Source organism: Camelina sativa, chromosome 20 (genome assembly GCF_030686135.1).
Source record: "Camelina sativa cultivar CO46 ecotype springtype chromosome 20, ASM3068613v1".
Classification (NCBI taxonomy): Eukaryota; Viridiplantae; Streptophyta; class Magnoliopsida; order Brassicales; family Brassicaceae; genus Camelina; species Camelina sativa.
The window spans coordinates 5,363,046-5,388,784 of record NC_141899.1 but is presented as its reverse complement, the minus strand read 5'-3'; the positions used below and the strand labels follow the sequence as shown (position 1 = coordinate 5,388,784).

At 32.3% G+C, this 25,739-nt stretch overlaps 3 protein-coding genes across 3 annotated transcripts; 1 reads left to right on the top strand and 2 right to left on the bottom strand.

Moving 5' to 3' along the window:
* Positions 1–2,222: 2,222 nt before the first annotated feature.
* LOC104769534 (NAC domain-containing protein 83) lies at positions 2,223–3,524 on the bottom strand. The gene is made up of 3 exons (XM_010493762.2): positions 3,108–3,524; positions 2,764–3,011; positions 2,223–2,666 (listed from the first exon to the last, which is right to left on the bottom strand). Exons 1-3 carry the CDS (start codon positions 3,286–3,288, stop codon positions 2,313–2,315), a joined length of 783 nt encoding a protein of 260 aa, XP_010492064.1. The 5' UTR covers positions 3,289–3,524; the 3' UTR covers positions 2,223–2,312.
* A 13,235-nt stretch (positions 3,525–16,759) lies between these two features.
* LOC104769533 (bidirectional sugar transporter SWEET15) lies at positions 16,760–19,402 on the top strand. The gene is made up of 6 exons (XM_010493761.3): positions 16,760–17,278; positions 17,896–17,932; positions 18,023–18,233; positions 18,320–18,484; positions 18,589–18,708; positions 18,823–19,402. The coding sequence occupies exons 1-6, from the start codon at positions 17,227–17,229 to the stop codon at positions 19,129–19,131; spliced, it is 894 nt and encodes a 297-aa protein (XP_010492063.1). The 5' UTR covers positions 16,760–17,226; the 3' UTR covers positions 19,132–19,402.
* A 1,380-nt stretch (positions 19,403–20,782) lies between these two features.
* On the bottom strand, positions 20,783–24,260 carry LOC104769531 (serine/threonine-protein kinase PBS1). The gene is made up of 5 exons (XM_010493760.2): positions 23,523–24,260; positions 22,826–23,028; positions 22,048–22,237; positions 21,472–21,863; positions 20,783–21,380 (listed from the first exon to the last, which is right to left on the bottom strand). Exons 1-5 carry the CDS (start codon positions 23,647–23,649, stop codon positions 20,922–20,924), a joined length of 1,371 nt encoding a protein of 456 aa, XP_010492062.1. The 5' UTR covers positions 23,650–24,260; the 3' UTR covers positions 20,783–20,921.
* Positions 24,261–25,739: the final 1,479 nt, after the last annotated feature.

The following is a 25,739-nucleotide window of genomic DNA, read 5'->3' as shown; positions in this document are numbered from 1 at the left end:
AGAGAGAGAGATTTGATCCTCTTCGAATATATCATCCTTGGGGTATTTGGTTCTTATTTGTGATTCTTTCAAGCTCTATATGCGTGTTACTTCTTTTTGCTCATAAACTAAGTTATATCTTTCCATTTACTTTTTAAATTTGAATCGATTCTTGCATAAATTTTCCTTGTAGTCCTTCCATGTTAGAATCCTATGACGACAGAGATATTTTTTTTTCATTTCTTCAAAAATATATATTCAAAGATTATCCAATGTGCGAGGTTTTTTTTTACTAGTAAAACTATGAAGAAATGCTTTGAGAGCAAATTAAACTATTAAAAGGTTTTTTTTACACCAATTCCTCATAAATCACTTGTGCATGAAAACATATTTCGAGAGTAGTTTTACAATCGACAGACTTTTGAAGTATTATTAGTAGTCTGTAGATTGTCACAACCACGATCTGTAAAAATATTAGTAGTCTGTAAACTGTTCAAAAATCGTGAATAAGGACACACTAAAAATAAAGGAAATGCAGGTAGGGATATTAACTATTTTCGGTTGTTTTTTTTTTTGTGTCAACACTATTTTCGGTTGTTTAATTTTCCCAAATAGCATTTTCTCCATTATTTGTTAAAAAAGCTTAATTTTTTTTTGTTTTTGACAAATACATCCTTAAAATAAAATAAAGAGACGTGATGCCTCACCATTCTCTTCGCGAAATGAAAAGTGCTTCTAAATATTACTTCCTCCGGTTTTTTTTTACTTGTCATTCTAGAGTTTTGCACACAAATTAAGAAAATAGATCAATGTTCTATTATACCCTTTTTTAATATATTTTCTAATTTTATATTAATTAAATTATTAAAATAGTTGGAATAAAATTGGTTTTTTTACCAAACATATGAATTGGAAACCTAAAATGATAAAAATGACAACTAAAAAAACTAGAGGAAGTAGATTTATTCTAAAAACCACGAGGTGGTAGGCTAGTGGTTCTTGCCTTGGTGGAAGAGTCGTCCTGTGGGTCTAGGCCAGGGATCGATTCTCCCCAAGCGCAAGAATTAATCAGCTTTATCCCTTTAGCTACATGGGTATGGACCCATTGCTTACGGTCCATTTGCATAACCAAGGGGACCCTACCCATGGGATATCCTTCCCTAGAGAGATTAGTCTCGGAAGTAGATTTATTTGTATATTTCGTCGTTCATTTATTTTCCTATTTTTCTGCTATCAATCGTAAAAAAAAAAAGCTCTTCTTGTATTTATCTCATTGTTTTTTTTTTGTTAAAGGTATTTATCTCATTGTTTCATTTTACAAATACATCCTTTTGAGCTCAAAATGCTATCACTTATATTACGCTCATATACATGGTTCTTTAAAAAAAAAATATAAGGAACCCCCATAAAAAAGTGACTTACAAGTTAGGGAAGATTAAATGTAAACTTGGCATTTATAAGTGGGGACCTTATTTGAAATCAGATCACATCATTGTGAAACATGAATAGTTTTTTTTTCATAAGATTTTCTGTTTGAAATGTGTAAATTTTTATAATTGTGTTGTTTCCACCGAATAATTATGACCTTTTTGACATTTAAAAGAGATAACTAATCATCACACTCTTATTACGTTTTCTGCACTTTTGACAAAAAAGCTCTCCTCTTTGACAGCCTCTCCGTGCCATTATAACCCTTTTTAGTTGTAATCCTCCATGCATATTTGTAATCATATACACACACACAACTACATAAATACAGCTAAGTATAATGGACACATATTTTAATAAGTATTTTCACAGTCACGTGCAAAGACGAAATAATAATTTCCTTTTTAGTAATTAATAATACGATACCTTTATATTAATAATAACAAGATTATTATCATTTTCTAGTTTGAAAACTCTTTGATAATTCCGGCATAGGGTTGTCATGTCATGGAGAGAAAAACCCAAACGAACGTGTAGAACTAAGCTACTCCTTCTTTTTTATTCAAAATAAAATATACGATATTATTCCGTTTGTGGTAGCATCTCCAAATAAAGATTTATACTCTAAATTTGTACAATGACTTATAAACATATACTTATTGCAATAAGTGGACCGTTGGGAGAAACACTCTTTCTTGAAAAGGGTGGTTAATTAACTCAGATGAAATTGCAACTAGTTTCACGAAACATATTGAAATAAAAAATACGAAACGAGGACAAAGATTCGTTTTCAAGTAAAAAAAAAAAACTTGGAATAAAAAAGGGAAAGAAGAGTCGTATTAATATAAAATTATTATGAAACTTAATTATTATTTTAAAAAGGATAGTCAACATTAAAAATTAAATTAAAGATTTCTTCTGAAACTATTGCAACTACTGGTCTCTTCATCGGAAGAAGAAGAAGAGAAGATCTCCGTGGTGACTCCACTTGAAGCATGGTCTGAAGAAGGAGAGCTAGGCATAAGGTTCAAATCCGTTGTCCTTTCTTTTCTCATGAAATCGAAGAAGATTGGTTTCGTTTTATCATCTGTTTGTTCTGTTCTTGTAATTATATCAATTTGGTCATTAGTGTTATTATTATTATTATTATTATATCTAAGAGTCCGGCTATCTCCATCGTCGTCGTCGTTCTTGTTACCGGCTCTTTTCTTCAAGAAGATACGGCAGAGAACCCAGTTCTGAGTTGGACCCATACAACTCTAGAAAAAAAGGAAATAGAATATAAAAATTTTAGTGGGGGTGGAGATTAAACCGGAATTTAAACCGGAAATTGAAAGAGTAAGAGAGAATATGTACCGGAGGAGAAGAGGAGAGACGGTATTCGTGCATGATCCAATCGGTTCTAGAGCCATGAGGTGGTTTGCCTTTGTAAAAAACAAGAGTTTTCTTCAAACCAACGATTTGATTTCCTCTAGAGGTCACAACCCGTTTATCAATACCGGTAGCTTTCCAATAACCAGACCCGGTTGCCCGGTTCGACCGGTTCCCATTTGGGTACTTGGCTTCTCTTGTGCTAAAAAAGTACCTCTCCTTGTCCAAATTACCTGTGATCGTTTTACAATAGTCTTGTGAGTCTTAAAGGTCACAAGTTCGAAACTCAAGATTGGAAAAAAGAGAAGAAGATAAGAAAGAAAGCTAACCAGGCAAATCCCAAGGATCAGCTCTGCAAACATCAAACTCAGGGATGATAGAAGCTGGCAAAGGAGAAGAAGAAACTTTCTTCTTAAGGTACTGAACAACAAGTTCTTCATCAGTAGGATGAAATCTGAATCCAGGTGGCAATCTCAAAACACCATTCTTAACCAGTTTAACATTGTCCATAGTTTCAACTTCCAAACAAGGAGAAAGAGAAACAGAGAACAAGAATGAAGAATGAAGAATGAAGAAGAAGAAGAAAGAGAGTGCTGCGGTGTAGGAAGAGGGAAACAAGGAAGGTGCGGTTTTTATAAGGTAGAAGACGATACGAACAACTCCTTTTCTTTTTTAATTAAATTATTTTGTTTATTTATTTTATTATTTTGTTTTGGCGTAAACCATACTCAATCTCCTTCTTCTTCTCTCTCTCCTTTTGACGCCATTTTCATAAATCTATCTTTTCTTCTTTTTTGTTAATATTTTTTTTTCATTACGTATATTTTTTTTATGTCTTCTCAATTATTATTTTTAGTCGGTATCTACCTCCTCTTCTTTTGTTCTTTTTTGATATGTAAAGTGTAAAACTCTTCAATCTTCAAACATTTTTTTTTTACCTTAAAATAATTGTATATACAAATGAAAAAGACTACAACAGCTCCGTTTCCTTTTCTTATTTTAAATTCGTTTTAAGAAACTATAGCTTAAGCACACACTCAAACAAAAAAACAACGTGGAGGTTATTTTATATATTTTCACTACAAACATTAGCCAACCTAAGTTGTCCATTCTCCCAATTTGCTTTGAAGTAGTATTAGTTTAGGATTTAGATCATTTTCTTTTGAGGATATTTTATATATAGATCCAAGGGTATTATCGTCATTTGCACGTAGTGGGTTTTTTGAGTTTGAGAGAGCCGGAGAAGTTTTGTAAGTGAAAAGGCATGGTCCGTTGCGGACGATCGCGGCTAAAGCGGTGATGCTGAAGTCAGCTTACGTCATGCTGACAGCCGGAAGCTCGCCCTCTGCCGTTTTGCATTTACATATATACCCCTTTTTTAAGATTCCAATTTTAAAATTGGGACTCCACATATATTTTGGTTTTGACATGGCTTCTCGAACCACGATGATGTTTTAAACTATGTTCAACACGTTACAGGCAACTCCAATATGATCCATATATTTTATTACATTCATATAATATTCAAGAAAAGAGAAGAGAAGAGGATAGTTACCATTGGCATGCAGTTCACAAAATTTGATTCTACTACGGTTATATTGTGAATTTTCAGTTTACAAGGGACCAAAAGTATTTTTCTGTTTGAATTATTTTTGGAAACTTAAGACATAGGTTTTTTTTTTGTTTTTTTTGTTGTAATGCTTTGTCGGGATTACATTGGAAAAAAAAAAACACTTAGTTTGATGCCATACGGTATTTTAATGTTGAGTTTTGTTGACGATACCACCTTTATCCCACATATTTTTTCGTCACCTTCAATAGTTACGAACGTAGGTTATTTGTTTTACAATCTTCGGTCTTCGAGAGAAGAAGAGAGCTTGTCTATTTTTCTTTCTTAGCGGATTTGGTATATCTGGAAAAGTCGCAATGACTAGGGTATATAAAAGCATTGGGAACAAATCAAAAAAAAAAAAAAAAAAAAAAAAATCACAGATGGTATTATATAATGCAATTCGAAAATGCAAAGAGTGGCCATGGGAAACATGTTGGAATATGAACGAGAAGTCCATTTGAATATGACCCTAGAAACACCACCGCCGCTTGAAACAAAACAAAAATTAGGTCCATGGTGACTTCATGAGCTAGGATTGGTGTTCCCCGAAAACTCACAACATATTCACTGTTTGAGACTAAAATGTAGCGACGATATCACTCGGCATCATATATATTAATTACAATTTGTTGTAAGAGATAAATGGTCACACCAATCAACAAATAATTCAATACTTCTTTGATGGAGCCGACTGCTCTGACTTATCAAGTATGATCAATAATAATACCCTGCAACATTGATATGAAATTTTAAATTGAAAATTGGTTAATAGAAATGTTTGTTTAGGAAATGAAAATAAATGGGCGTGACTGTGGGTTGTATACATCATACATGCATATGTACAGTTGTAAGGACGGATAAGGAGAGTAAATCATGTGAAATGGCCAATAGGCACGCAATATATCATATACATTTGCTCCATTATCCTTCTAAGTGCTTTCCCCCTCGTGTAGTTGTGGGGATTGGAATTTGTGGTTAGTGTTCTTCACTAAGTAACGCAACTATATTTTATTGCCTTTTCGTTATATATATAATAATATGTGTTTTTTAAATAATTATTATTTATAGAAAAAGTTAGCAAATGATTATGAATCACTTGGTTTTGTTATTCCATTTTATGGAGTGGGTGCGCTTATTTTATCAAAGTTTAAAATTTATACGTAATATGGTACATAAACATATTTTATAGTCTTAAAAGAGTTTTACATAATTGAATACTATTAAAGCATATGCCCCTTGGCTAAGGAATTGATTTATATCAATCTTATTAATTAATATTGACAACTCAACCCACCACCAAAAGAAGAAATTATGGAACTCTTTGAGTATCTGATTAACCCTCTGAAACATCCAAAACAAGTCAATGGTTTCTTACATGTGAAAGAACAAAATACATCTATGTATATAATCGATTCAAGCACCAACTTGATAATTAATTATGTATGGACCATGCTCTGCTTATATACAGACCAGTGAGACAACAATATCCTTATATAATATATACATGTACGTAGTATATGAGATAGAAATCATGAACCGGCAACCAAAATAACTTATATAAAATGCAGTATAATAATCAAAACTAATTCATGTAAATATACATAGAAAGAAAAGGAAAAAAATCAATGTCAAGGGGTCCGTGAAGATGACAGTGTGCTGTAAGTTCCTCCAATCCCGTTGTCAACCTTCCTGTTTGTATAGATCACATGAAATTTTTCTTTATTGCTAAAATAAATAAAAATGATCGATTTCGTCCAAATATATGTTATCTTTAAAATAACAAAGGCGTGACGTTATTGTCGGTATAATAATAATCACTATATATCGATACACTACAAGTTACCTCTCTATTGAGACCAAGGATTATATAACAAATTACATATAACATTTAAATAGTATATCATGGGGTTATTAAGGATACCTTCGTCGCTGTTATATATTAAAACGATAACTTCCACTCTTTTAGTTTTACTTGAATACTATAACATTTATAGCCTTGTACTACACGTCGTTTTCGACGATCCAATGACCAATATGATATGAAATTCAAAAGGATATTAAATAATCATTTTTTACCTATGCATGTTGTTGTTCTTGGTTTTGCGATATAAATAAACTTTGAATAGATGTTGCGGGCAAAAGAGACTAATCCATATATTAACAGTTTCATACAACGTTAAAAACCAATACAAACATTTACAAATGAATTCTAGTAAGAATACGTTTGTTGTATCATGATGGGCAGAGTAGGGTAAATAAAGACAGCCTCACACGTCGGATTTAAAGTATCGGAGACACACAAAATGCAATGCAACCAAACCATCTATCTCTCTATATACGATCTCTCACTCTCTACCGATTTCCCAAATCTTCTTTGTCTCAATTTTTCTAATCACATTCAATGAATGGTCCTTTTCAAAAATGACAAAACTACCCTCTTATATTTTCAACGACCTATTTTATTGGCAAAATCATCTAAAATCTATTCGAATGATTGATTTAAAATACAATTTTATAATATATACTGTATAATGTTACATAAAGAACAAAGAAGTCTCTAGTGTTTGAGTCTCAGAGACTCAACCTAATTATCTGACCATTCTCTCCCAAAATGACTCTGTTCAATCGAAGGGAGTTACAGTAAACTGAAAATAAAGATGAAAGCAGTTAATTATATGGCTTGTTCCATATTATTACCTTTCTTTTATGTCTTTACAGTAAGAAAAGAATGAAATTTAGGGGGAAAAGGTATTCCCACAAGCAAAAAGAAAAACCAGGCACACGCACCCCACTTGCGACTTAGTCATCTACGTTCTAAATTGAGAAATACCAAAGAAGGGGTTTCGTAAGGTTATATTGCGGCTCCGTTTTCTTTTTTTTCTTCTCCTTACTATTTTATTTTTATTATTCCTCTAATTTGTACTAATACTTAAAATATACTCTGTAGTTTAAATGTGTAACGGAATAAATGTGATATACCGTATAGTCGTAATAAATGTGTGTGCTATGAGAAATGCGTGTGAGAGCGTCAACGGAGTTTGCGTGGGGATGTTGGATAGAAAGTGAGAAACGTCAAAAGGATGCAACTATACCTACATGAGTTTGAATCCAACAAATATGCTTAAATAGTTAATTAAAATTTTCATGGTTTCGTCCTCACTCCTCACAACAATTTTCTAATAGATATGAGACCTTTGAGGGTTGGATCTCCATATATATACGTTTTGGGTTAAATCACTTTTCTTTTCTGTAAAAATTTGTAAAATTATGGTTTTATATTTGTTGGATTTTTATTTACTTACGAACTTTTTGTCTGTTTGAACTTGCGAACTATTAAAAAAAATTAGACACAACACAAGAAAACGTTGGTAAAAAATAATTATCTTTTTCTCGAAAAGCTAGCTCTCAAACTCATATATGTATTACGTAACTTTACTCGTTCCATGGATCTATCTACTCCTTGTGTTTTATCGAGCTACTAGATCCTCCATAGTTATAAATAATAAACAATATACGTCTTAGTAGATAAAATTTTATATTATCCCTTCCTAAACTAGTACTACTTTTCGAAGGAACGATGATGATCGTATACATTTAATTTGCCGGCCCAGTTTGGAAGGTTTCCTACTTTGTTCAGAAATCCAAATAAAATAATAATATATGTAATGATTTCTCAAGCTTGTATAAAAATCACGTACAAGCAATCATATGCCATTTATGACCAATCCAATATAACGTCTATCTATGTGTTCAAACTGTAACCATGTGAATTGTTCAAAGAATATTAGGAGAAATGACAATATTTATGATAATGGTCCATACGATTTATATTGTTAAAGTACTTAAGTTAATAAACCATTTGAAACCATACAGGTTTAGCATTTTAATCTTTTTAAAAGTTGATTTTTGAAATTATCTTTTAAATATTCCTCAGCATCAATTTTTTTTTTGGTCATATATAATTATAGACTATAATCCTAGTATTTTACATTACTGACCATCTAAACTTAAATTCACGTAACATATAATATTGGTAAAAATGCATATCATATAAAATGTTGAAGTATACTGTATTTGCTCATCGGATGAAAGCATTTGTGTTTCTAGAATCAAATAAATAAATAGATTTTTTGTCGACAAACTAAATAAATATAATGAAAATTCAAAGTCATCACTCATAAATAATCGATATCGAAGTTGACTGCAAATTATTTTCTACATATATTTTAATGTATTAAGGAGGCGCTAGCTTTTGCTTTTATTCTATCTAAATGATATCAGTTTCTTCATTTTGAAGCTACACTTTGTCAACCTCAAAGTTGCATACCTCCTTTGATAAAGAAACTTTTATTTAAAAATCCTGGAATTTTTATACATGTATTGTAGGTTGTCAAAATGTTTTTCTAGCAAGAAAAAAAAAAGGAAAAGTCTTAAAGTGCTTTCAAATCTCTCTTTAGTTACCCTAGATTTTAATTTTGAAAATAAAAAAACAAAATTATATGTAAGCATAGGAGTATAGTATAATGTCAGAAAGTATGATTGTCATATGGACTAAACCAAAAATATCGAAAAATGTAATTCAAAAAAATGCATTTAAGTATTATTGAGGACAACTCTCCATGTTTTTTTTTTCTTTTTTGAACAAATGTTTTCGCAATCCTTTCTTTAGAGACGTGTGGGTAATTTTCTTGGCTGTACGAAACCTAAAAACACAGCAAAGGTACAGCAGCTGCTTATGTCATACTATTATGTGTGTGAGCTTGGAAGTTGGAGAAAACCAACAAAAAGAAAGACGAATCCTTTTAGGTGAAGGAACCTGAAGAATGAAGTTTCTTAACTTTTAATTACTTTTGAAATAGTTTGTTTTAATTGTTTGCTTTTCATATATTTTTTTTTTGGGTGTGGAGTACTTTGAAGTTTGAACATTGTATGGCTTTTTATGGCATGTGACTGTACAACTTAAAAAAACTTATAAAAAGATGTTTTTATTCATATTCTCTGACGTGTGATGCTACCAATTCGTGTGCCAACTTTCTCTTTTTTTTTTTCTTTTTTTTTTTTTGCGGGAAAGAGAAAATAGTTGTGCTTTTGAGAAGAAAAAAGAAGTTGTTTCTTTGATGCTTATTCCAAACTTGAAAGACACAAATTCCAGCCAAGTAAAGGCTAGACTTTCATGTTTCATCTGCCTCTCTCTTTTTTACTTTTTACCTTTTTTATCTCTCTTATCTCAAAAAGAAGAAAGGCAAATTACACTAGAGATGATATATATTCTCATTAGAGATTCACATTTTGGTTTGGTTTTCTTTCGATTTTGGGCTGCTTCGGCTTATTTTGGCTTACTTTCGGTTTGGTCTATGTCTATCTTGGTTTGGAATTTAGATTATGTTTCGAGGCCATAGGCCGTGTGGTTTAAGCTTGGGCCTGTTTGCGAAATACGGTGAAGTATGAATCTTTTTCCACGGCTGGGTAATTAAAGATTTGAGAATACTTTAATTCAAGTGATGGAGGCCCATTATAACTTATTGGGCTCTATCTGTCATAATAGAAGCAAGGCTGCAAACTTTTCAGCTCTTCCCTGTTTCTGTAGCGTATATTATAGGGATAAACGAAAACATTAGTAACATTTGTTTTTTAGTTAACGAATGAAAAAAAGATGTCGTTTGGTCTATTACGTTATTTAAGATGACAATAATTACACATGTTTGATGTTAAATTTTATACTAGTAGAATACCGTGAAAGATCTATAACTTCTGACTGTTTATTATTGAAACGAAGAATGATATACCTTGATGCAGCATATGTTGGGCATAATTTAACGGACTAGGACGCAAGATTTCAATGTTGAAGCAATCAAATGACATATATAGTACATCAAATTTGCCAGGCAGGTTTGATATTTTCTTTAAGTTATTTGGAAATTAAATATGTCATGTGAATACTTCTATAGAGTATAGACAAGCACTGATGGAGCATATATATGACATACATAAACGTCATTCCAAGTTATTCTCTGTTTGCTTGAAAGTTTGATATCTTCTGTCTTTGAACTTTTAATGTTTTGAACATAAAAAAATATTAAAAAAAAATTAATGTTGCAAATGGGTAGAATATCTAATTATTTTTCTATAGTGACTTTCCCGATTGCTGCCCTTAACTAATTGTACATTTTTGTTTGTGTGTCAATAGCTATTTATAATGACGATATGCCGTGTCCCTAATCCATTGTAGGGTGGTCCAATGCACATATAACTAAACAACATAAAAGTTTCTTATTTGAGATGGTTGGATGTAATATACATATAGGCTAGTTTTCTCTATACACATTTGTAAAAATATATTCGACGAACACTAACTTGGGAAAAAATGCAGCCAGCTCATCATTTCAAAACAATTTGAACTGATAAACATAAAGTTTATGTGGTCCATGTCTTATGAGTTTATATGTCGTCCCACAATTCTTACCTTACCGACACGCCAATCATTCATTTAGTTGTACCCTCGGAAATTTGTGGTTGATCAAGTCGATGATTATCTTTAGCTTTTTTTTTTTTTTTTTTCTTTGTCTGGGAAGATAATACGTTATCAATTATGCATGGCTACTTGCATTTTGGCAGCCAAATAGAACCAACCGGGAATATATTTGAAGAAAGCAAGAAGTAAGATCAAACCAAATACTGGAGATAACTATGCAAATTAAAATTTTATTTTCGTAGAAAACGTTCATGCATCTTTGATTTTATATGATTAGTACGTGACAGATGTATCTTCTTTCTGAATAAAATGCAACAGAGACAAATTAAATGCTCCTTTGTTATTAATAAATATGTCATTTAACTTTGCTTGCTAACGCTAGATCATTACTTAATTAATGATTTTATCTGAGCCATGCAAATCCAAGAGCCACATGTTGCTTTGCTTGTAGTGTTGCACATTTCTTTAGCTGGGTTTTATCTTATTTTCGAATTTTATTGATATCGGTAAACATATTAACTTGAAGTCGTGTGTGACATTTTTTCTTGTAAGGTAAATAAAACTCTTGATTGCTTTTTTAAGAGTAAATCTCCGTATGTTTGAATAGTTATTTAACCTGCGCAATTTATCTAACAACGTATTGATTGCTTTGTTAACGTTACGTGTGTCTAGAAACTTTTAGCTTTCATGCATGAGTGTAATGTGAATTATTTGTTTCATTGCATGCTTAATGAATTGATATTCACAACAATTAAATAATTAATTAGCTAGTTGGAATTAAAAGTAAGGAAAACAAATACGTCGACGGAAGAAAACCACAAAATAAGAACGAAAAAAGGGGCCACGTATTGCCACGTCACATAAAAGTCTAAAAAGCACAAACCTGCCATTGCCTTTACTTGAAAAAGAAACAATGAGATGTGTAAACACGTTCAATGCATCAATCTTCAAATTGTATTTTGGGTACATTCTTCCACTTCTCCACCATAAAATACGTATTCCGTAAGTCATATAAATCGTTCACAACTACAAATACCAATCGTATCAACTAGCAACCCCATCATTCTGTCAATCCATTGTATATATATATAGCTCCTTTTCCATTTCTAACTTTTTCGCGCGGATAAAGAAAGCCATGCATAAAGAAATCAGGTTTGCCAAAAATGTAGTAATATATCATTTTACATTGCACTTAATATATACACAGACAAATTAACTACAAATAGTTACACAATGTTCTCTCTTTGTACATAAAATTGAATGCTCTTAAGAGAAGAAAATAATTCTCGTTTCTTCTTTTATCATTTTTTTGTTTGTTTCTGGATGAAAGGTAAGTAAAATATTTTTAATTAAGAAACGAAAAAACTAATTAAACGTAACAACAATAACAACAAAAATCATAGAGATGGGGTAATTGGAATGAGATGTTTGTACTTCTAGGAGTATCCAGAAGACAATAATTATATGGCTACGTGTAGAATCTTCTGACCATTTGACCCACATTTCTTTGTGTCTGAACTGAAACATATGAAATATGAATCAAGTTGTAGTCGAATTCTATAGAACCCCACGTTTATTTGAGTCACTAATTCTGTTTCTGTATAGTCATTTCTATATTTGACTTGAGCGTGACTCTCCACCTTGATTTCAATTTATCAATACTGTGTATATATATCTATATTTTGATAATGAATATATTTTTTATTGGTCAAGATTATTTCATGCAAATATATATAATTTCATTAATGGTATACACTAGAAACTCCACGAAAATAGTAGGTACATAAAAATTCTCACAAGATTTTTTAGTGATACATACACAACTCGAAAGTAGCGGAGAGTATCCATCCAATGGGAAATGGGAAATTGGAAAGATTCGATCATCATATATTAGAGAACAATATTGCCGAAACTCAACATATGAAAGAAATGAGACGTGCCAAAGGCTGAATGAATACATCATTAGCGTACATTCCATATACGATTGAGACTAGGAATTACTATTTTTAGAAAAAGTGTATTTTCGGGTAAAAAGAATATTTCAAAATATGTTTAGGAATCAACGAGTATAATTTTGTTTCTGAAATTCAAATCCGGTTCGAACATCACGTATTGGTCGACCTGTTTTCTACAATGAAAATTTGCAATCACACATATTTAATCCATGTATCGTAAATGCAATTATAGTTATTTTGTTACATGTACATATATGTCCGTAAAAAGATGGTCTCCGATAAGAGGTCGTTGTCAAGTGTAGGAGACCTGAGAATGGGTCTGTTTGATTGACTCTCTCTTAAGAAGGGATGATTAGTTGATGAAAAGGACAAAAAGGAGTTTTCGGAGATAGAATGTATATTCAATCATTACCAAACTTACGTAAGCTTTCAGACCCCCGTTTTACTATTTGCTTTCATATACATCGGAGATAGAATGTATATTCAATCATTACCTCTTATTTATTTAACTGGACCATTAATTTAGTTTACTAATTTGAAAGACCCATTTTCAAAATATCTTGAGTTTTTTTATATATCCTCGAGGCAAAAGACCGACTCGTTTAGGAACAAATAAGAATTTCATCCACTTATTATCATTTATGGTTATAATATGTTCTAGTAAATAATTAATATTCATCAAAATACTGTATGTTGTTTGGTTACTGAGAAGCTAACAACGTACGCAAACGGCATATCGCGTACTCTGTTACATGCAAATTGTATTACAACTTTTTTTGGACAAACATACTATAACTTTTTTATAATTCAGATTTAGCACGTTTTCTAAGAAATCAGAGTTCTCTCTTTCTCGAATGCTATTAATTATTTATAATGTATGATATTGAAATATCTGTAGAAGTGATACACGTAAGTAATATGTATGTCATATAAACAGTTTAGTACTTTGGCCATATGTATATGTAATTAATTAAGAGGGATTTAAACCATTTCCAAGCGTCTGTAATTAATTTTTCTTGGTTTGATTAATGTATGAAAACGTGTAAATTAGTTTCAACATATGTAACTATAAATGGTGTAATAGCTGCTATCCAGAAAAAAAAAAAAATATTCAAAATCATGAATTTGCGATGGAAAGAGAGCTAATAAACATGATTTGATATCCGGTCAATGTAAATACTAAATAGACGTCTGTTCCGGATTTTTTAGTTATTAAAAAGTGTATTGTAAGAACTAATTCATGGGTTTGAGTGACGGTTAAATTTATTTGAGCAATCATTTTGAACAATGAGTCATTTGCCCTCTCTCCATCAAGCCTGTGTTCATGGTATAGTACATTTTAAACTTCTCTTATCCTGACTAATATATAGCTCGATAGACCGATCATATATAATAAAATAGTAGTATTTATTTGGTAAACATTAATTAATCCGCTAACAAATCATAGATAGGTATCTATCATTGAAAGCTATAAGTAGCATAGCGCAAAATGAATGTGTGTGTGTGTGTAAAGCTAGATTCGTCTAAACCGATTGGAATCAGAAAACGATAGAATCGGGGGAGGATCAATTTCACCCACATGATTGCCATTTTCGCTTTATGTGGTAGCAACACACACAGGTTTATATGCATACATCATATATCAATGTGGGTCACCTAGCTGCTTGAATTATTGGGGTTTGATCATTCGATGTTATTTATATTTTGGTTTACATTTCAGGTTAATTTCCCATATAATGCATTTAGAACATCGTCCTTTACCCAAAAAAAAAAAAATGATGTCCTATATACTTACAGATTTTTTACTTATTTGATTATATGATAAACGAGGTAACATCTTTCTGATACATATATAGACATGAACATACGTTAAACTTTACAGTTTTAACCTTAAAACATAAAGATCTAATGTTAATAATTTTCAAGTCTTTGATAATTATAATATTGATCATACACATCTGTACATATTGCGTGGTAATTGTATCTTGTTATACCGAACGCTATTAGTTGTATTTGTATATAACAAGATACTATGCACATAATAAACTCATATATAAAATGGAAAAAAAACAATCATACGCAGTGATTGGGAGAAAACTGATTTCTTCCTTGAGATTATAACTCTCTTTGAAAAAATAAAAATAATTTGATGATATAACTCTCTTTGAAAGTAATACATGTCCTTTAATTAGTTTTGATTTTGTATGCCAAACAAATTCCAAGACTATACACATATATATATTTCTAGTAAATAGTATAGAGAAGTTAGGGGGATGCGTAATTGCAAAATTTTCAAAAAAAAACCCGCATGGGAACGTACGGTGAACCAGAAATATATATTAGGCACCAATCATTCAGAAAACTTTAAGATAAACCAAAATGGTACAATAATAATAATTAGAGATGGAAAATTATGGTAAAGGAGAACCACAAAAGTGGCACCTCTCATACATTTCTAATTTTTTTGGACCAAATAAAAAAGAGAAAGAGAGAAATAAATAGCGAATAAGAACAAGAAGGATTTAACAAACCCATGATCATTGTTATCATTCGCCTACCACGTCACTCCTCTTTTGTCCATTACTTCCCACTTTTAATATCTGTTTTAACTTACCCTCGAAAATGGAGAATTGTTTCGTATTTTCTTCCCTTTTTCCCAAAATATTCTGATTCCTTTCATCATACATATTGAAACCAACGAAGAAAACATCAACCAATCTTTACATAGTGATGGATATTACTACACTAGAAAGTTACCAAAATTTTATAGATACATGCATCCTTATTTTCTTGAAAAAAAGGTTAGAAGGTTCACGTAAATGGAATCAGTAAAAAGGACTAATTTGTTACACCCCTCGAATAAAGGTCGATGAGTCCTGAAAATAGGGAATAAATCAGGAGAAACAAATTAGCAAAAACAGAACACGAAAGGGGTTGCCTAGTTAGCAACTGATGACGTGGCATAGTTCTCGTGTGTCTGTCTCTAAAAGAAGAAACGGCTATAAGTGGAAGCGTTTGGAGAGGTCACGTGATTTGCACAAATTTTTCATTTTTATTCATACTATTCTTATTAATTACTATTACTATTTCATTAACTAATTACAACTCTCTCTCTCTCACTCGTAAGTCGTAACTCGTAACTCAATAACGCATCACTTTTTTTGTTACCTTGATTATAATATACTATCACGCGCGACGCTCTGTTTTGACGAGTGGAGTATGTTTGTTTGCTTTAAGAAACGTGCATGATCATTAACGTTTTCTTTTTGTACAAGGAAATAAAAAACGTGTACTTGTAGACAAAAGTGAGAAGAAATGAGAAATCTGTTCAGGAGATGTGATTGTGAATGCTTTTTTTTTTCTTTGTCTGATTTGGTTAATTCATTTTATAGAGAACGGCGTCAATTTTCTGCGAATAAATATCTTGATTAGTACTACCACGTACTACTTTCATACTTTGTGCTATCTTACCTATAAATGCAGTGCTTTAATCTAGTCATAACACGTACATCTCTAGCTTTAATCATTCTCACCTAGACTCTTTTACAAAAACCAGTTTAAAATCTTACCCTCTCATTCACGTCATCATATATATGTGTATTTATGTAACGAGAATACAGACAAAAATATTAAATTCATTGTAAGCATATTTGAGAAACAGTAGCCAATGATTAATCCTACAATTGCAGTAAACAATTTGTGAACGAGGTTATATTTATTGTGTACATTGAATGTATAGATAGGAAGGATATTCATATTTTGGATCATCTATAATTCATGTGTGAAACTAAAATGAATATGAGTTTTGATGAAAATATACAAATCGTAATGTAATCCAATTATGATCTCTCCTAATCTATGTTAGTTGATGTTGGGTAGACTTTTGGTTCACTGTGAGCACTCATTTTTATAACGTCTATAAAGTACAAAACTATGGTACTTAATGTGATTTTTGAAAGCTGATTTTAATTAAAAGAAGGCGTGAAGGATATGAAATCGTTAAAAGAGAACGTATGAGTGACGCGCGTTTGAGATTGCGAGAATGCGAGTTGGGGGAAGAAAGAAGTATAACTGTGAATGATAAAATGCAAACGCTACCTACTAATATCTCCACTTGTCATGCAACCAGGCTGAATTCGTTTCTCTTTTCGATTCTTATTTTTGGTTTTTTTTTATTCTACTCAACACGTTACACGCTTCAAATAATTAAAAAAAAAAATCACATTTTTTTTTTTGACTACTATGGTTATTTTGGAGCTATATAAACCCACCTGAGCCTCCTTAGTTTCCTCCATGAAATAAAAAGAAGTATCTTCTAGAGAGAGAGAGCTTTAGGGTTTCAAAAAAAAAAACACTTGAGACCCTTAAGAAATCTCCGAACGAGAAAAGCTTCTCAATCTCTATAGAAAATGGCGGTCATGATCGATCACCATTTGCTCGCTTTTATCTTCGGCATCTTAGGTAATGTTTCCATGTCATATCCTAATTACTTGTTCATCGTATCGTCTCTTTTCGTTCTTCTTTATTACTTTTATATTGTTAATATGTACTATATTTTATATGACTACCGGCAATTTGAACGGAAGGAATTTGCAACATCAACTATAATGTTGCAACTTCGCATCTAATTAAGCTTCTGATTTCAATAATATTATAAACTATGTGTAGGATTCCATTAATTGTATGACTAAGATCTAAACTAGACATAATTACTAAGAAATGAATTAAAATCATGGACAGTTCATCATGACCAACCTAACAAGTTTCAAGATTTTTCTTCATTTACTAAACTAAGTCATTTGGAATCATTATTTAATGATCTTCTAATTCTTAGGTAAAAGCTCAGATTACCAAAAAAAAAAAAAATCAATACGTAAGCTATTAATTAAATTGAAATCGTCACGCATTGTTGTCTATCATACTCGATACGTGTATTGTGGTTAATGCACAATTTAATTGCCCCGCTGAGGTTAGTTAGAGTACTAGGGATGATTCATGTACTATGTCCCAACAAAACTAGAAGCCTCTTAATTATAAAAATCGACTCATTTATTTTTATTTTTTTAATGGTATTACAGGAAACGCAATATCCTTCCTCGTATTCCTCGCTCCAGTGTACGTAGATACGATTTATTTATTTTTAAAAATTTTATTGTTAATTTGAGAATGATTCTGATTCATGTTTTTTTTTAAAAAATATTTCAGGCCAACTTTTTATAGAATATACAAGAAAAAATCGACGGAAAGTTTCCAGTCCCTACCGTACCAAGTGTCGCTGTTTAGCTGCATGCTATGGCTCTACTACGCATTGATTAAACAAGACGCTTTTCTCCTAATTACCATTAACTCCTTCGGCTGCGTCGTCGAGACTATTTACATCGCCATGTTTTTCGCTTACGCCACCAGGGATAAAAGGGTAATTTTCTTACCCTCTCCTCCTTGATTAATTCCGCTTAAATACAAATTATATTACCAAGTGATCATTATTATGCGTTTTAACAGATCTCGGCTATGAAGTTGTTCATAACGATCAACGTTGCCGTCTTCTCGTTAATTCTAATGGTTACACATTTCGTTGTTAAAACCCCAACCCTCCAAGTCTCTGTCCTCGGATGGATTTGCGTTGCCATATCTGTTTCTGTTTTCGCTGCGCCTCTCATGATCGTGGTAATTAGCTAACGTTGATTCTAATTTGATTTATAAAATTTACTTCTATAACAAATTTATTTTTGGAAGAAAATGTTTTAGTTAAATTTTGTTGTTGTGAACAGGCTCGTGTAATAAAGACAAGGAGTGTAGAGTTCATGCCCTTCACGCTTTCTTTCTTCCTCACTATAAGCGCCGTTATGTGGTTTGCTTATGGCTTATTCCTCCATGACATATGCATTGCTGTAAGCATTTTTTTTTTTTTTTACAGTTTTCAAAATATTCACATTTTGGGTAAAATTATGTTAAAGATCTTTACTGAGTTTTTTTTTGTTTTTTTGGTTATGATAATTTTGCAGATTCCAAACGTGGTGGGATTCGTACTAGGGATGTTGCAAATGGTCTTGTACGGTGTTTACAGGAACTCTAGTGAGAAACCAGAGATGGAAAAGAAGATTCATTTGTCAGAACAACAACTTAAGAGTATTGTCGTGATGAGTCCGTTAGGTGTGTCGGAAGTGCACCCAGTTGTGACGGAACCGGTGGGTCCACTCTCTGACGCAGTTCATCATGAGGATCTGTCCAAAGTTACTAACGAGAAGGAGGAGGAGCCGTCAATTGAAAACGGCAAAAGCCACGTGGAGACCACTCGTCCTGAAACCGTTTGAAGTGTCAAAATGTGAATAAGAAAAAAAATGAAGAAGCAAAATATTTCTCTCTTTCGCTCTCTTTCTCTCGGCTCCGTACGTCGGGACGGCCAAATGGAACAAATTGTATCGGCGGTTTGTTAATTTCCATTTTTGTTTCGTATCTTATCGATGATGTACTACTTGCATAAAGTTTTGCGTTTATTTGAATTTGTATCTTTATCATCTTTGTGTAAGTTGTAACTAGTGCTTTTAAGAAATTTGATTAAATAAAATAGATTACTCCTAGCAATAGCCCTGTTCACCACCCTTTTATGATTGATTACATTTGTCTCAAGATGTCGCCGTCAATTAGAAAACGAATGGTCTTGTACCATTGACAACATAATACTGTTTAAAGATTTTGAGATTTTAATAGATATATAGAAACGTACGAGTCGGAAGAAATAGTATGTACACAAGTTTCTGATCTAACCAATATCCCCATTCAGTATATTACAGTTAAATCCAGATAAATCTTTTTAAAATAACAAGGTTTACTTTTGTATATATTAAAAAAGAAAATTCAAGTTGAAGTACAAAAAATCTAGACGTCCCAATGCTTTGATGAAAACGTATCCTAGCAAACCTTAGATATAAAGATGAAACGTTCGTACACTTCCAGACAAAATTGCATCATCAAAAGAGTGACAATCACTATATGCGTACTATTTGCTCATTAAGAAACAAGATTGGTATAACCGTATGCAATATGTCTTATTACCTCTAAATTAGATAGTCTTTTACTACTATTCAATTATCCCTGAAACTTTTACCAAAATTTTTTTTTATCTCTGAAACATAAATAACTTATATATATATGCATGTATGTATATACTGGTAAAAATGATAGAAAAAATTAATAACTACTTATTTTAAACGGTAACGACATAATCCGACAAAAAGTCATATTTATAGCGAATTTCGACAAATAACTCATGACGACATATGATAGGTTAGAGTTAAATTCTAAAATTAGTAGTTTCTAGATTGAAAGAAAAGAAGACAAAAAAATATTTTTAGTTGACTAACAACTAAAAATCTTACTAACAAATTCTAAAGGTGGCTAAAAAGGGGTAAAACTCTTTTCTAATTAAAGTGTTACTAAAAAAGGTCTAAAATTTAGAATTTTCGAGTAAAAATATTCTCCGAGTATCTAGTAGTGAAAAGAATGTCCATACACCACAAATAAAACATATGAGAAATTTCGAAATCCATTGTAATAGAGAGTACACAGTACACTGTCAATAGTAAAAAAAAAAAAAGTCCCGACAGAAACTTGATAAGACCAAACCAAAATCTTACAATCTAAATACCTATCCTTAAAATATTTGTCAGATTGCGAGGGCATGTGACCCACGTTGTCCGAAACTCCGCGATAGTGGACATGAGCCACACCACAGAACAGAACCACATGAAAGAGTCTAGAAAACACTTAACATTGGATCTTTGCAATTCAAATCTTCGATCAGACGTAAACATCGCCACATGTGACTCATCATGTAACTTATCTGTCAAAAATCCCAAATCACATAATAGCAAGGCTACAAAATTTACATGAACAACATCTTCACAACTCTCGAGAATCTCAATTAGAGTATTTTTTTTTTTTTGGTTATTAAAAGAGTCCCCCTTTTTGCCCATATTGCAACATCACATATATAATGTACAGCAACTCGTTGTCCCAATGTTTTTGTTTGTTTTCTATGTTTGACAATAAATGAGAGTTTTGGGAAATAAGAACAAAAAAGGGTCAAGACCCAAACCGGTTTCTACCCGGTGCTGTTGTTCTCTGAAGTTCCCTGTTCACTTAGTCGTCGTTTCTCCCTCAGACTCTCTCCCCACATCTTAGCCTCTGCAACCGCACGCTCTCTATTGATATCTCGGTTCAATATCCGAGCTGTCTCTCTCGGTGAATCTTCCTTCTCGGAACCTTCTAAATCAAATTTACTTCCCGAGCCACCTCCTTCATCGTTCCTTGTTATTAACTTTCCTCCTCTTTCATCTCGGTTTCTCCTACTTTCATCTTTGCTTGGATCATAAGCTTGGTTTGCAAGATAGGAGAGTGCAGTGACAACATCTGCAATGAGTGGACGTGTAGCCGCCTGCTCTTGGATGCACATTGACGCCACAGCTAAAGCTTGGTAAAGTGCACGCGTAGGAAACCGTCCCTTTAGCTTAGGATCCGCCAGTTTTATGAACTTTCGTCTGTCGTTGAACAATGGGCGAGCCTATCAAACACCAAAATGTTCTCAACTGTTAAAACCAAAAAAGTCTCAAAACTTTTTGCATTAGTGAATGTAAAATGATGAATTTATTTACCCAAGCCACCAGGTTCTGTTCTCCATGAGGCATCTCGCTGTCTATAGCTTTACGACCAGTAATGAGCTCGAGAAAAACAACACCAAAACTGTATACATCTGACTTTACAGTCAACTGTCCAGTCATTGCGTACTCGGGAGCACAATAACCATAAGTGCCCATGACTCTAGTTGAGACATGAGATTTGTCTCCGGTTGGTCCAAGTTTAGCAAGCCCAAAATCAGAAAGCTTCGGGTGGAAACCCTCATCGAGTAAAATGTTTGATGACTTAAAATCTCTATAAATAACCGGAGGGTTTGCCTTATCATGTAGGAACTCCAAACCTTTCGCCGCACCAGCAGCTATCTTCATTCTCATGTTCCAATCTAAGGCCTCCTTATCCGGTGGAAGATCTGGGGCAGAGCACAAACCGAATGGAAAATATAATAAATAAACAAATGAATGAAGAATCTGCTAAAGTTAGGGTTGGCATTGACTAAGATCACAAAGAAGAATCTATGGATTGATATTGACTAAGGTCACAAAGAACAGCTGGGGTCTAAAATGGTGAAAGTTAAGAAAATAGCGGAGATTTACCGTGGAGGTGATCTTCCAATGATCCTAAGGGCATAAACTCATATACCAACAGGCGTTGATCTCCATCGGCACAGTAACCAATAAGGTTGACTAAGTTGGGATGATGAAGAAGGCTAAGCATAAGAACCTCTACCAGAAATTCTCTGTTACCTTGTAGACCATTCCTGTCCAATTGTTTAACCGCAACAACCTGAAAGATAACAAGAAAAATAGATCAGAGGTACAATACTATTAATGTATCCAAAATCAACAAGCTAACCAACTCTTCTGTAACACGTAGGGGGTAAAAGATGAAGAGTAATCCTTAATGAAAGGAAAACATAAATATAACAATGTTCACCAAGTACTCAAAATTCTTATCAAATTTAGTCATCTTTTTAACATCATAACATAGCCTTGTACAATTGAAAATGGCTAGCAGCGTCTTTCACATTTCCTATCAAATTCAACATTCAAGAAAACAGTTGAAAGCCAAGAGAACACCACGACTACACATTTTTCCTTTCTACCTCATACACTCAATTTAAAAGGATTAAATTTGGAAAAATCTTAGCATTCAAAACATATAAACAACACTTTTTACGAAACAAAACAAAATCCTAAAACGACGCTTATATTGAAAGGGAAGGACTTTGAGTATTAGGTGAGACCCATCTAATATACAAAGCAAAATCTCCCCTCTAAAATTCAATATCAGCAATTGTATGCATCTTTATCAAATAGTAATGTAAAAGTGTAATTTCCTAAGATTCAAAACAAAACAAAAGAAAAAAATTACCTGACCGGTGCTATCAAGCCTTCCTTTGTAGACACGTCCAAATCCACCTTCACCTAAGAAAGTGTCAGGATGGAAGTTCATAGTTGCAGCAGCAAGCTCACGGAAGGCAAATGTATGAGCAGCAATTTGATTAAGCCCATCCCTTGGAAGCAGTAGCTCCCTTTTTGACCCTCCATTACTCTTTGAGCTAAGCTTCTCCCCACCTGCAACCGTCATCAAGACCAATCAATCATCTACCAAACGCATCCACAATCCAAAAACTCCAAGAACAAAAATCACCCTAAAAGCTTAAAACTTGTATCAGTGTCTCCAAGGCACAATCCCCAAATAACCAAATCTAAGATCCTAATCCTGATTCAGTAGGATCATGTGATCCTGATCCTCACAAAGTCCAATTCATCTATCAACACACAAACTAAGGACAAACTTGGAACTTGTGAATTAGATCAAAACAAGTGAAAGGATCACACTTTCCTCTGCACCTTACACCAATAAATACGAAAACAGTTGAAACAGAACATGCCCAAATAGCCTAAAACATCTGACAAGCTCATATATCCAAAGTAACAGTAGTGATTGAATGAGAGATCAAGTTCCCGTTTAGCTCAATCAGGATCATTGACAACCAGATCTTGTGGGCATGTAAACCATAAGAAGAAAACGAACGAAATGAGAAATCATGAACTAATCAAGAAACCTGAAGGGAGACCAGAGAGGCTATTAGATACTGTCGGTTGTAATTGCTTCTTCTTCTGACCATTAGATTCCTCAACTGGATTCAGCTTCTCGTCATCACTCGAATCAAAACACGAGAAACAACCCATCTCCTCCTCCTCCTCCTCCACTCAATTTTTCCCAAAGATCAGTAATCCCAAAAAAAAAAAACACACCCTTTCAATCCTATTGTGAAATCAATGAACAGAACAGAGGACGATTGAATAAACAAAAAAAAAAAAAAAAAAAGCAAAAACTTTTAGATATACCCAGAAAGAAAGAAGGAGAATTGAGATTCTGGGTACCAATAAAAAAACCAACTTTGTTCAGATTCGAACTGGTAACAACGAATTGGAGTTGAGAGAGAAAGAGAAGAGAGGAGAGAGAGAGAGATGAAGCAGCTTCTTTTGTCGTCCACGAGTGTTCGTTCACACTTTTACCAAATTGCGAATTAACAATGACGCGTTTCCGAAAACACTCAGTAAATATCTCTTTCCCTCTAAACCTTTTTTTTTCCTCGTTGACTAGATTTTTTTATAATTCAATTCTACAATAATCTCCAATTCAAGCAAGCAAAATTACACTTTTTTTCTTTTGTTAATTTAAGCAAAAAAAAAAAAAAAAAACTTCTTTCTGTTTGTGGAAAACAAAATTAAGGAAAAAAATCCTTCTTTATTATTACACATTCTTCTCATTACAATGATTTGTTTTGAGTCAAAATAAAAAGCACAAAAACTTTGGTGTCTTTCTTTTTACTATTGATAAAGTGGATAAAAGCAGAAGATAAACGTTTCCTTTTTTACGTATATACTCCATTTGTTACCACCAATTGTAAAAAACTGATAACAAATGGTAAAGACCAATCGATTGATTGTTGTTAGATGCGATTTTGTGTTGATTGGAAAACTATATAACGGAAAGTTAGTTTTCTTGTGTGTATTTACGGTAAACATATCTATTAATAACATGATTTTATTTTATCGTTGTGACATACATACATGATAAGAATCATAATCCTTTAGCTTTCTTAAGATATTTTCGATTTTTGGATTTTTTTTGTTATTTGTTTATTACTGTAGATAATTTCATATTTTTATCAAATATTATTTAACATTGTCATTAATCACCAAAGATTTATTTCCAACTCCACGGTATAAAAAAAGAACAATGTTGGCAAAAATAAAAGGTAAAAAATACAATATCTTTAAAAAAAAAAAAAAAAAATACAATATCTTGAATTCTGCGTTTTAGCTAAAATATCTTACAAATACAGAATAATTTATCAATATTTGTAAATATAGCTGTCTGCAAACAAAGAAAAATATATTTGTAAAAATAGCTTAGACTTGAATTTTTTTATGTCCACCTAAACACTTCTATTTATAGTCTCATATGAGAGAATGAAATATTAAATAGGCCCTTATCAGTTATATTGACAATCAACACTAGTTGATTCTCAATCAAAGCGAATTGAAACTTGCAATCAAACTATATTAATCTTCTTGATTGATTTGACAGTCAACCTCCGACTGTTTACTAACCGAATCATTTGTGAGATAAAGTGTCATTTACCAATCAAAATGATATTTTACAATATTTCATAAAATTCATATGTAAGATTTTTTTTTTTTTTTTTGTCAAAGGAATTCATATGTAAGATTCTTTTGGAACTTCATATATATATATATATATATATATATATATATATATATATATATAGTTAAAATCATGCTTCAATAATTTTGAATCATAAAATCCAAGTGTTGTAACAATTTTTGGAATCTTATTGACGATCGCCAATGAATAAAATTTTGGCATTGGTAGAGATCCTTGATCGTTAGCCTCAATCAACGATTATCTTATATTCGTCAAATGCATGATTGGTTTTGACTTAACGCTTAGATGCACGATTTGCTTGACTTGCGGAAGAACTTAAGTATTGATTATGAAGAGGAGATAGTTTGTATAAATTTTTAGCTTGAAAAGTAGAGTAAATTAGTACTACATATCATCGATATATGTTCTTTAATACCATGTTGATGATCGCAGCAAGTCCGGGTCCTTTTGGCTAAAATACATGCAAAGCATAGACTTCAATAAAGAAAAAACTACATAAGCAGAGGCCTCAATGCTTTTTTTTTTTTCTAGCTTTATCAGGCTTTACGTGAGTAATGTATAGGCCGGCTCTAGACTCACAAAA

Bases quoted from the DNA above. Each gene is read 5' to 3' on its own strand.
- LOC104769534 (XM_010493762.2), bottom strand. From the start codon at position 3,288: ATGGACAATGTTAAACTGGTTAAGAATGGTGTTTTGAGATTGCCACCT. The intron at 3,012-3,107 runs GTTAGCTTTCTT...AAACGATCACAG, and splicing joins TGATCCTTGGGATTTGCCTG to GTAATTTGGACAAGGAGAGG. The intron at 2,667-2,763 runs GTACATATTCTC...CTTTTTTTCTAG, and splicing joins GTCTCTCCTCTTCTCCTCCG to AGTTGTATGGGTCCAACTCA.
- LOC104769533 (XM_010493761.3), top strand. From the start codon at position 17,227: ATGGCGGTCATGATCGATCACCATTTGCTCGCTTTTATCTTCGGCATC. The intron at 17,279-17,895 runs GTAATGTTTCCA...ATGGTATTACAG, and splicing joins TTTTATCTTCGGCATCTTAG to GAAACGCAATATCCTTCCTC. The intron at 17,933-18,022 runs GTACGTAGATAC...AAAATATTTCAG, and splicing joins CTCGTATTCCTCGCTCCAGT to GCCAACTTTTTATAGAATAT.
- LOC104769531 (XM_010493760.2), bottom strand. From the start codon at position 23,649: ATGGGTTGTTTCTCGTGTTTTGATTCGAGTGATGACGAGAAGCTGAAT. The intron at 23,029-23,522 runs GTTTCTTGATTA...TGACGGTTGCAG, and splicing joins CCTCTCTGGTCTCCCTTCAG to GTGGGGAGAAGCTTAGCTCA. The intron at 21,381-21,471 runs GTAAATAAATTC...GGTGTTTGATAG, and splicing joins AACAGAACCTGGTGGCTTGG to GCTCGCCCATTGTTCAACGA.